Source organism: Sander lucioperca, chromosome 17, assembly GCF_008315115.2.
Source record: "Sander lucioperca isolate FBNREF2018 chromosome 17, SLUC_FBN_1.2, whole genome shotgun sequence".
In the NCBI taxonomy this organism is placed as follows: Eukaryota; Metazoa; Chordata; class Actinopteri; order Perciformes; family Percidae; genus Sander; species Sander lucioperca.
The window spans coordinates 30392533-30405273 of record NC_050189.1 but is presented as its reverse complement, the minus strand read 5'-3'; the positions used below and the strand labels follow the sequence as shown (position 1 = coordinate 30405273).

The window sequence follows — 12741 nt, the reverse complement described above, 5'->3', positions numbered from 1 at the left end:
AAGTTATGATGGTTTGCTTACTTTGTTTGCAGCTGGTTAAGATCATTTGAGGCATGCAGATCTGCCTCACCATGGTGGATATTAAAAATCTTTCTTCTCCATTTGCCTGACCCCCTAGCTCTTCTTTGACTTCAGAAGGATTGGCTGCACCCTTGTGTGATACACATCAAACGACTGTTGGCAGAGAAAAATAGGAATAAAGAGTCATTTTTGCTTTTGTCAGCTCCAAGGTGGCATTTTTGTCTTTGTACACCTTTCAGATTACTTTTAAGTCCTCCTTGGCTGGCCAGCAGTCTTTTGACTGCATCTGATTCATTGTCAAAATGGCATGACTATGAGGAAAAAACAAAACAAATGTATGAATAAATAATAACCTTACTTGACCCATTGCTCACATATCTGCAGTGTAATCCAGTTAAATGGGTGTAAACAACTAAACTTACCTCTTTTGGACAATTTCCTTGCTCACTTTCTTGGAGCAGGATGCCTGCATTGATCCAACAAAAATCCATAAAGTGTGTGCATTCCTGACACTTCATTGTCATCCCGCCTCATGTCGGTTACAACTATTGTCCACACAAGTGGTTGATATGAACAAAAACACAGAAGCAAATGCTGCCAACCTTTTTAAACTTTTGAGACAATTTTGCGGCGTCTGCTCCTGAGCTTTGGTCTGTTCCTGGTGAACTCCAGGGATGGTCCACTCTGGTTACAGTAGTGGTGGTGGCGAGCAACGTTTTACACCTGAAAAGCAAAAAAAGCATGTTAAATTATCTTAGGGTCAGGACTATTTTGTTTAATTAATTGTTGTACTTGCAGAATGTTTTAGGGTAGTCCTTACCTCCTGTTTAAATTTTCCAAGTACACGGCATCCTATTGTTCTTCCACTGTACATCTCGGACAATACCGGACACTGCAATGTAGGAAAAGTCGCTTGTTATAATTCATGTGACTCACAAACACATATCAGGGAAGTTGTGAAACTTAGACTCTCACCATCGATTGTTCTCGTTACTTTTGACAGAGGCATTGTCAGACATTAGATCATCAAACAGTAAAACCCCCTACAACTTTACACCATCTTAATTGGGGGGCTGCGTTCAACAATTTTTTCCAAGTTACTGAAAGAGTGAAAGAGACAATCTAACATTAGCATGCACTTTACGCAGTGATTGACAGTTCAGTCAGGAACACTCATCATAGACTTAGCAGTTATGCATGGCGCTGATGGCTCCGCCCTTGATAATGCTCTCTGGGAGGTCAGAAAGTAAGTCAGGTTTGAATTCTTTTTTTTTCTCCATCTTTCACTCTTGAGTGCCTCTGGCATTTTTCATGTGTATTACTGAGTGCAACACCATCCTTTTGAGGAGAAACTTGAGTGCAATTATCCCCATTTGAGGTACTCATCTTGTCTAGACTACAAAGACAGAGTACTTGTAGAGGGATTAGGAACGCGTTGGGATACAGCCAAGAGGAGGCTATGACAGCAGGAGTTCTAGGCAGCCTTCCAGTCTGGACATTCACAAGTTTTTAGTTTGTTTGAGGTGCAGAGGTGGATGCCTTCACAGGCATTTGATGTTTTCTGACCAAGAGGAAGCGACTCCACCATATTGAAATTAGGATGATCTCACACCTTATGATTTATGCCAATTCAGGAAGGAATGTGCCCTCTATGTACTGTGGCAGAAAGTAAGGGTTGGGGATATCGAATCGTTACATGCAAATAATGGCTTAACTGTCACCATAATCCTGAGAAAGACAGCAGCAATGAAATCCTGAATGGCGCTTCTTATTTTCCAAAACTCCCAGACAGCTCCTAGACAAGTCGAAAGCCATATGCACATTGTGTAAAGCCAAATTAAAATATCACCGAAGTACGTCAAGCTTGAGCTACCGCCTACAGAGCTAAGCATAGTAGTACAGTTAACGTGATGCTACCTGCTAGCATGCTACCCACTCAGGCAAAGCACTATTTTGGAGAGTGCTACTAGCCGACCTGTGGATGAAACCAAATCCCAAAAAATTATTACAGCTCTTGCGAAACGGGTGGCAACTAACTGCAGACCTGTCAGCATCGTAGAGGACTCGGGTCTTAAAGACGTACTACGGTTGGCATGTTCTGACCTGTCTCGTTGCTGTCGAGGGGGACAGTAGTTTTCACGCATACACAGCCTGTACGACACAGAGAAAGCAGCCCAACTGGAACTGCTGCAAAGTGCAAACGCTGTCTCATTAACCGGTGATCACTGGACGTCAGTGAGTAATCAACATTATTTAGGAGTTACTAAACACTATATTGACTCTAGTAAGGATAGGGATTTTTAGTTTTTTAGTTAGGTACTTGGAGGAATTGTGCAATAATGACAGATTCACACATTTTTCTTTTGTTTACAATAAATAAATAATTATAAATCTTAAAATCAAGTTCATAAAGTAACTTTCTTAGCATTCATTTGATTCCCAATCAAGATACCCTGGTAAAAATTGCTTTCGATTGTTAATATGTACTTAAAAACTGTTCTGAAATGCAAAATAATAGAATTTTAATCATGTGATAAAATATGCGATTAATCGCGATTAACTATAGAAATTCAGCAATGAATTGCGATTAAAAAAAATTAATCGTTTGACAGCCCTACCTACTTAAGTGCATGTTTAACCACTTGTGGAGTGGCTCTGGCCACAGGGACCTGTTTTTAACCTTTTGGAGGTGTTCCCCTCTCCCTCTTTGGACCCCCTCCCGAGCATTCTCAACACAACTTTCCTGTCTGCAATCATCTGGCTGACTTCTACCACCACACCACCAGCTACAGCAGGCCTGGCTGACCGGGCCACTGCTACCTAGTGGTGTTAACAGCTGGCGCACTTCAATCCGGTTTCCAGTCCTCCCCATCACCTTCATGGCAGACTGTGCCTGGAGAGCGAGTTTAGATTTTAGCTGAGCAGAGAGATTACCAAATCACGCCGATATGCCGTACCTGCTCTCCAACGCAGCCTGATAAAATAAAAAAAAACATTACTTTCTGATTCACACCAAACACCATAATAAATATAAGATGTAAATAAGCTTGAGGTCCTGAAAGCCTGTTCCTGACCAATTACCATCCACTCCCAATTACCGTCAGGTGGTAAGCAGTTAGACATGTTTTCTAGAGAACCACTGTGTTCAAATCTGATTATTTTTACCAGTGTTTTGGTGTAAAACTACAATATTCACAGTGGCTGGTGGTTACCAAGATGTTTAATTGGATTTTCTTTTCCTTCAAAATGTAGACTTAAAATTTGTGCTGTGGAAGATAATCCACATCGTTCATGGTGACCCCAGTCTTTTTTTAGCTACAGGCAAATGACGACAACAGTACATGGCAAACAGCCAATCATATTGCAGTGTGGAAAAGCCAATCAGCTACACTTTGCATCAAATTCATGCCATCCCCTTTCATTGCCAAACAATTTGGGCATTTGTATTGTTTTCCCCACACAGTCGCCTGTTAAGCCAAGCACATTTAAAACACACTGAAAAAAGTGAAACCACTATGTCATTTATTTAAAGTGCATTTTTATGTTAGTCTAGTTGAAAATCATGGTTTCTAGGATAAACCTGTTTATTTCCGTTTGCATAAAAGCAGATAACACTCCCCATAGAAAAAATTAAAAGCAACAATTGTACTTAAATTATATTTTCACTTTAAACCAGAGGTTTTCATGTCATGTGACCTACGTAACCCCTATGCGTAACCCCATGGCCATGACCTCGCATCATTCTGAGTTTTGCTACTGTCCGCCATTACCTCGCTTCGATGAAGACGTCGTTTGGTTTTTTTCAAGGAAACTCGTTTAAACAAGGTAAGAAGTCTTATTGTGTTGTTTTAATGGTAGCGTTTGTTTTCCATGTTCATTTAAAGTTAGTGGAAGGAAGGGCAACTACTTTACAACTGCTTTTGTAATTTGCGCACATGTTTAGCTAACACTAGCTAGCTAGCTAGGTAACGTTAGCTAAACGAAGTTATTTGCATTCTTTACACATGCACAGGGAGATTCGTTTGTTGCATCTGTGTGAAAAAAATAATGGTAGTATGATAATGCTCGTATTTAAATCGTGCTTAAAAAGTAGGAGAGGGCCTGTTCTGGTCTCTAAACGTGTTTTTACTGAGGGCGGGGAGGTGTGCACCTCACGACCGGAACACCGCCGCTACCATAAATTAAGCTGTATGTGGAATACTATTCCCCCGTCGATATGTTTCCCCTAACAATACCTGAATTTGAACCACCTTATCGCTAATCACAGTTGTGTCTATATGCATTTAAACAGGAGGGAAATACTATTCGACGGTGGAACAGACTTCGACACAACAGCGGCTCGCACACGCCGTACACACAGAGCTGGCAGCAGAGCACAGTGAGGCGAAGAAGGTAAAACTCGTCAACGTCGACATTTTGTCGCATTTGACAGCTTAAATGCATGTTACTGTAAGTGGCATAAACCTTCGGAGTAAAATACTAAAGAACAAATTACTAAAAAAGTGTATTTAACAAATAAAAATGTAACGTTAGTTTGACTGTGGTCACAGACGTTTGCCTGCCCGCCTTGTCTTTAATCCACCGCAGATACACAGCCACAGCTCGTGGTCTGTTTGTGTTAATCCGACAGCAATTTAACGTGTCGGCTTCATGTCTGATAAAATGCACCCTGGTCAATTTTCTTTTAAAAGTCGATGGAAAAAAAACGTCCAGAATTATAAACGGGAGTATTTCAGTTCAATGAGTTGGAATTCGCAGTCGGAGCTCCGCTCAAGCACTGAACAACTTTTAATTAACTAGTTTTAGTGATTAATGACACTTAAAGAAGTGCTCTGCACATCGCTACCTGTGCATCTGTTCAGTTTAGCAACAGAGGGATTAATAGGTGACCGTTTTCTGTGCCATAGAGACTTTTTAATCCAGATTTACAGTTTTACTTTGAGGGATATCATAACTTTGGTCCTCTTGCTCTTCCATGAGTACTGATTAAAAAGGAATTTGTTTAATTCTATGTCTGTATACAATACCGCTAATATTTCTGATTTAATTGATAGTTTTTAGTGACAATAATGGATAATGCTAATATCCCCATGTAAAACTAAATGTGAAATCTCGCCTTTTTCTTTGTCTTTACAGGTTTGCTGTTTCCTGAAAAGGTCACAATTTTAGCCATTACTGAATTCGGTAAGTCCCGGAATTAAGTGAACATTTGCATGTATGTTCAATTACGAATTAAAAACCCAAAATAGAGATGCAGCTGATAGCCTAATATATTTCAATATACTAATGTAATATGTATTAGTAATTTAAAATTGCTTTAGTTACATTTATAATATAGTGAATGGCAGTATGAAAGTGTCTCGTCACATCTCTAGTCAAAACAAATATCACAAAGTTACCCACCTTACTGTAAGTTCATTTGACCAGGCAATAAACTATTAAATAAATAGTAAGTCATTTCATGCAGTTTAAGTAACCTTTCAATTGATTTAAATGATTGCAGTAATTGTAAGAACATCAGTTTATTGTGTTTCATACTGTATAAACCTATTCACGTATTACAGCTTTTGAATAATTGCAAAGTAGGGACATATTTCTGGATAGTGTGATCAGTTGTAGAGGTATATGGTGACAAGTAATGATACCTCTACCACCATGAACTAGTAAAATGAAATATCTGTTGCTTTAAAAAGGCGTTGCTTTCCTGCTGAAGTAAATGACAAAAACACAACTGTTTATATAAACTGCATGCAAATGTACCATTCTGCATCATGCAAACTGTATTAAGTGGCACATTGGTAAGGTGGGTCTACTTTTCTTTCTTTCCTAGTCTTCTGATGAATGTGGAAATGCAAAGACTGTGGTACATCTGTTTCACGAAGATCTGAGCTACTTAAACATTATAAGCTTGAACACAGACATTATGGACGTCACCATTCCTATCACTGCATCTCTTTCAACTGTCCATGTACCTGCAAGACTTGGAATGCACTTTTGAGCCACTTGTCAAGATGTCATCAGCAATCCTCAAAAACGGAACTTACCACATTTAAATGTCTTTTATGCAGTTGCAATCAACATTCAAATTTAAAAGATTATTTTCAACATATAGCGGAGCACCTGAAAAAACATGAAACAGTAGTTTGTGTGTTTCAGGGGTGTTCCTACAAAACAAATGTTTATGGTTTGTTCCGAACTCACAGAAGCAGAAATCATAAGGATTGTTCTGAAACTGACCTAAAGCCTGAAGTAGTTGAGAAAAAGGAGTCAAGCGTAAATCTTTCTGCTGAAAGTCATTGTAGCAGTATCCAGATTGATATTGTTGGTACTGAGCCCTTAGATGAATTAAGTACAGATGACTTGGGTGATTCCAGTTTTGATGTGCAGGATTTAAATGACTTGACATGTAATGTTGAGCTCAAAGTTGCCTCCCTTTTACTAAAGCTAGAACATATTTATCTTGGCTGTTGATGAACTTTTGCAAGAGTTTGACTATTTAATAGGCACTGCTTCGGTCCCTCTTATCCATCAAACCTTAGCTCAGCACTTACAGAATGGTAACTGTCAAGTAGATGAAACTATTCTGCAAGACCTAGCATCTACTCTCTGTAAGTCAAATCCAATCACTACTTCTTGTAGTGGCCGTGGCCCTCTTTCCACTGCCTGGAAGCGAAAGACTTACTACAAAAAACATTTTAATATTGTAGAATCTGTAGAATTTGTGCTTGACTACCAAAACAAAAAATCATTTCAGTATATCTCTATTCTAAAATCTTTACAGCAGATTCTAAGTTGTGAAACTTTTTTGGACAAAGCAACTAATTTAAAATCTTCATATCAAATTCAATCTGATAACATTTGGTATAAGTCTTTTTATGATGGTATTAATTACAGAGAAAATTTGCCGTTGTCAAAGGAGTGTGCTATTTCACTTATTTTATATGTAGATGATTTTGAAATATGTAATCCCCTTGGTACCTCCAGAAAAAAACATAAAATTTGTGGTGTATATTGGGCATTGGGGAACTTGCCTGCTAGTTGTCACTCATCGCTTTCTAATATATATTTAGCTGCACTTATTCATAGTGAGGATGTTAAGTGCTATGGATTTGAGAGTGTTTTGAAGCCCTTAGTAGATGATCTTATTATATTAGAACAACAAGGACTATTCATTGCCAAGTTGGGGAAATCTCTGAAAGGCTTTGTTCATTGTGTAGTAGCAGACAATCTCGGAGCCCATGGTATTGCAGGTTTTGTGGAAAGTTTTGCAGGTAAATATGTTTGCAGATTTTGTACAGCAGAAAATGTAGACATTCAAACAACAGAAGTCAAGTCCGGAGCATTTTGTGTAAGAAGCAAGGATATCCATACTGCTCATCTTAAAGTTACTGAAGAAAATTCACTGTCTAGTCATTTTGGTGTAAAAAGGAAGTGTGTGCTGTCAGAAAATCTGTCATATTTCAGTGTGACGCAGAGTTTCCCCCCAGATATAGCTCATGATCTGTTTGAAGGAATTATCCCTGTTGAGATTGCTCTTTGTCTTACTGTGTTAATTTCAAAAATATTTCACATTAGCCAATTTAAATGAAGCAATAACAACATTTCCATTTAAGTGGACTGATAAGACAAACCGTCCCCATTTTGTGCCCCTCACCTACGCGGCAAAGACAACAATTGGAGGAAATGCACACGAGAATTGGAGCCTGTTGAGGTTTCTTCCTTTCTTCATCGGGACCAGAGTTCCTTCAAACGAACCAGCCTGGCAAGTCCTCTGTGAATTAAAGGACATTGTGGAACTGGTTGTTGCACCTTTTCACACGGAGGACTCTATTTGTTATCTTGACTTCAAGATATCTGAACACAGGACGGTATTCCAAGAAGTTTTCCCTGATCAAAGAATTCGGCCCAAACATCATTACTTGGAGCATTATCCAGGGTTAATACGCCATTTCGGACCCCTTGTAGCACTATGGACTATGAGATTTGAAGCAAAACATAGCTTCTTTAAAAGAGTAATTCGTCATACAAATTGTTACAAAAATGTACTGTATTCATTAGCTCAAAGGCACCAATTTCAGACTGCATATAATCTGCACATGTGTAGATTTTTTAAGCCATCTTTGGAGGTGACTGATGTTTCAACACTTCCCCTTGATGTTATTAATGAGGACATTGCATTGGCAGTAAAGCAAAGACATCAACATGTGGACACTGTGAACCTTGCAAAAAGTGCATCCTATGATGGCTTCAACTACAAGATTGGAATGGTGGTAGCCCATGGGTCGCTGGCTGGACTTCCAGAGTTCTGGGAAATAGTTCATATGATTGTTCTACAGGAGAGACTAATTTTCATTGTCAAAAAATGGGATGCCTGGTACCTGGAACATTACAGAGCTTATGACTTGGTCACATCTACATCTACAGCTAGGGAACTAAGGCTTGTTGGGGTGCATGAACTGACAGATCCCTACCCTCTGGCTCACTACATGGTTGATGGACGGCGCCTCATCTCTCTGAAGAGATACATACATGCATAAGGTTGAATATGAATGAATGTAGGATTGGAAATGTTTGAGAATGCCTTGCTTCTTTCTTTTGCTGTCCTCTCATAATGTAAAAAAGACACTGCTTAAAGGCCATAGCAGTTTAACTTTTGACACAAATTTATGGGAATTTCAGAAAGTGTAAAACTTCTATCACTATAATATTGATAAGGGGGATTGTTAATCATAAAATTGTTGATGAGTAATTAGATGAAAGTTATGGACCATACAACTAATACTAATGTTTTTTTTATTCTTGTTTTTACTAGATTCTTTTTGATGGGCGGACATGACAGTGAAAAGGCCAGCCAAGTTGCGAGTTGTTTTGAATCCTGATGACACCAGGAAGCTAATTCTGCCTGATGGAATTCCAGAGACAATGGAGCAGCTTATGGATGAAGTCCGGAAAGTGTGTGGGTTAAATGGGAATTTCAGACTGCAGTACCAAGACAGAGACTTTGGAGATGCGTTAGTGAACTTGACATCTACTGCTGAACTTGAGGATTTGGCAACTGTCAAGGTCATCCCAATAACTGATGATTGCAGCCAAGGACTTAATCTTACTGTCTGTGATGATTTGTCAACTCAATCAGATGACACAGAGCTCCTTTCCACACCCTCCAGCTCTGTCTCTATAAGAACTCAGATGTGGCCAAGAGAGTTTCCGATACCAACGTTCTCCTATGACACTGAACTGCAGTTAGAGAAGGGGAATGTGGTGTATAGGTCAAACATGACAAGGTTGACACATAGTTCAAAAACAAAATCTGATATTCTGGAAAAGGTAGCTGAAGAGATATTCAAGTACAAGGCCTACCCAACAGATTCTGACTTCAGTGACGTTGCCGAAGCACTAATCAAGAAGCATCCATGCCTCTCTGAACCTGGTTCATACAACGGTTGTTACGGGTGGAAGCAGCGGTTGAAGACCAAAATGGGCAACTACCGAACTCAGCTAAAGGGCATTGGGTGTTCTGAATTACTTGCAAATTCACTTAAGTCCAAAGCTCCAGAGGATGCATTGCCAGCAAAAAAAGTAAAGAGACCTAAGAGAGGAGAAGCCAACCACATACCTGACATTCCAACTGGAGAGACCCCAGACAAGTTGGAAAACGAGAGACTGTTACTTCTAAGTGAGGTGATGAAACGAAACAACCGTGCACTGATAAAGGACAAAATGGCCAAGACTTTTTCACTGCGGAGACATGAAATTGTGGAGAAGGAATTAGGAGTGGAGGACTTAAAAGTCAGATGGCCCGCATTGTTCTCAATGGATGAGGTAAGTAACTTTTTTGTAAATCCATTGCAATAGTTCTGTTCTATAATATTCTCCCCTACCATTAGAAATCTGCTAATGAGCCATAATGCATGTTTAGGCCCTAGATGTCAAAATAAGATCTTACACACCACATCTTGTAATGTGCTATTTTTTTTTTTTAAGATCAATGCTGAATTCATGAGGATTACAACTGTTCCCCTTCAACCGCGGTTCCTGGCTTCCTTGGACAAGCACCACAGCAAGATGATTGATATCATCAGAAACAAGGGAGGAGCTGTCAGAGAGAAGACCCGGAACATACTGAGAGTTTTGGATCAGGTATGTATGTATGTACTCGCTCAGTACATCAAATCAAATTTGTAGAGTTAGAATACACTTTGGAAGATGTGCCATGCTTCTCTTCTGAGTTTGACTGACTTTTTAACTGGTTTACTCAAAGCATTTGTAAATAACAATTACTGTTAACCAAAGAACCCATGTGCATTGTGTGGCAGTTGCATCTTCAATCAAGTTGTAAAACTGAACGGCATGATTTTTTACTGTTTGTGCTCTCATCTAGAGTCTTGAGGTAAATGTAAAGAGAGAGTGCCTGCTGAAGTCTCTTATTGTGTACCTTGGGGAGGATGTGGACAAACTTATCAAGGAGTATCTGGTAAGTAGTCATATGCAATAATCACTTTGGACAAGATAAACAAAAGTCGAACAGGTGCGACAACTACACAGCTATGCTTCGTAGAGTTGCATACAATCATTTTATTTTTTTTTTAATTCATTTTCAGGCTGGTTCTGTGGATTTTGGGCTAGTAATGGTTAAATGTTGTACCTAGATCATGTGTGATATTGATACTCGTTACCTGGCGAGGTTTGAAGGACATAATACATTTATTCCCCTTTCCAAAACAAAAATCAACCCGTCTGCTAGGTGGCTATCCAGTTTAGCGTAGCTAGCCTCCCCCACAACAAACGGTGGCGCTATGAGTCAATTTAAATTTGGTGGGAGGTAGAGCTGACATTGTAAAGATTTCAATGGTAATGTACTGTTTAAAAATTATAACTACTTTTGAGGGTGTTTATCAATGAGAAATTATCCAACGTATAGTATTTGAACGTTAGATGTTAGTAGCAGCATTTTTTAATTTTTTTATTTTGAAATGTCTTTCGATATTTATGAGTGCAAACTTTTTGGGTGTTTTTAAATCCCAAAAAATTCTAAACTTGTTAAAATAAAGCATGTGCTGGTAACTTTTATTCCTCTAATTTTATTCCTATTACAGTTTGATTTGAAGTGCCCTTACTGAGTGTTAAGGGAAGAATGAATTCAGCAGAACTGATTGAATCCCTGTTTTCTCAGCATAGATGAGTGTAAGAGATAAAAAAAAAAAAAAACCTTGCCGCATCAAGCTACATAGAAGAGAATCTGGTCAAAAAAGACAAAATATATTACATAAAATATTTCTCTTCAGAGCAGTAGTGCAGACAGAGCAATGGAAGCCTGGACATTCCAAATATTGCATTGTGTAAGGTATCAAGCTGTGGACAGATTCTGAAACTATTGAAAATATGAAAGCACAAGGCAGTTGTCATTATAGTGCAACCCTAGAAGTATGTACTGTTAATGTTTTTGTTATGTTTTGGAAGGCAATAGTAATACTTCTACTAATGCTTTACTTGTGATGAAGTCAAATGTTTGCTATGAGAAAAATACTTGGAGTTGCCATTTACTATCTGCTGGAATTTGCAAGTCATTACATTTTCAAAAGATCCCCAATTAATTTAATTAATTTGTATTTACAAATTTGATTTAAAAAAAAAAATGGGTATTTCTTTATATTGTTGCACCACACAAAGGTTTAATCAGAATAACTTTTAAAATAAATCTCTTGTCTTTATATAAGGTTGCTCAGAAGGACCAAGCTGAAACGGAGCTCGAGAGGTGTACAATGGCAGTGTTTGTTATAAGGGAGGAGGAGGATCCTCTCCAGCCACCACAGGATGTTGGGGTTGTAATAGAAGGTGTGGAAGTCCTTAACAAGCTGCCATCAGTTACACATGCATGTGCCATGCTATTTGGCCTCATCTACGCTCTAAACTTGAGCTATCCAGGTGAGCTCAAATACACTTTTGATGCGCTGCAGAAAATCTTCATGGAGATTGAACCAAAGACAATGAGACGCAGAGTGTGCAGTCTGAGTGTCAAGCTCTAAAGAATGGCTTATTCAAAGAAACAGACATTTGGATACAGCATGTTTTTGTTCTGTGTTCTAGCTTGTATTCACAAACCTTGCAGGAGAATAAAAGGGGTCATTGTTAAATGTAAATAAGAGACACATACTTCATTTACAGAATTTATGTTACCTATGTCTGGTAACATAACGCTGTCAGTGTGGTTCTGGTGGAGTTGTCAAGTTAAAAAAAAAGAATAGAAGTTCAACAAATTGAGAAATTAAGAATTTGTTCTGTAAACGGTGAAGGAAAAAGTAGACTTGCATGGAAAACATCACTTTGTGTGGTGAATGTTAATTTCTAAAATGTCTTCTGGTACAAAAGACAAAAGGATTGCGATCTGTTTTCAAGTGTCAGAAGCCTAGTGGGGTTTTAGAGAATAGTAAAAGCTAATGTGGACCGTGGTACTACACAGCAATTATGAGAACATGACTGCTGCTGTTCATAGTTTGCACCACCAGCAGTTGAACTGTATTTTCTCAATTTGTTTTGGTCTCTTGTTACTTATAAAACTCCTGTTATTTGTAATAGTTCAAAATAATGTGACATTCATACATTATAGTCCTTTTCTCGATGGATTGCCACGTTTTAGCACGGTTAGAAAGTATTGTTACACAATACATCTCAAGTTTAAAATGAGATAAACAAACCAGTTTTACATGTTTACATTACATG

At 38.6% G+C, this 12741-nt stretch overlaps 1 protein-coding gene across 3 annotated transcripts; it reads left to right on the top strand.

The window, feature by feature from the left end:
- Positions 1–3751: 3751 nt before the first annotated feature.
- Positions 3752–12152, top strand: LOC116043824. 3 transcript variants are annotated; one of them, XM_031290790.2, is made up of 6 exons: positions 3752–3846; positions 5158–5205; positions 8834–9843; positions 10006–10161; positions 10403–10495; positions 11739–12152. In XM_031290790.2, the coding sequence occupies exons 3-6, from the start codon at positions 8854–8856 to the stop codon at positions 12045–12047; spliced, it is 1548 nt and encodes a 515-aa protein (XP_031146650.1). In that variant the 5' UTR covers positions 3752–3846; positions 5158–5205; positions 8834–8853; the 3' UTR covers positions 12048–12152. The 3 variants fall into 3 exon arrangements, with proteins under 3 accessions (XP_031146650.1, XP_031146659.1, XP_031146668.1); XM_031290799.2 differs by lacking the exon at positions 3752–3846 and adding an exon at positions 4321–4413; XM_031290808.2 differs by lacking the exons at positions 3752–3846; positions 5158–5205 and adding an exon at positions 8451–8559.
- The last annotated feature ends 589 nt before the right edge of the window (positions 12153–12741 follow it).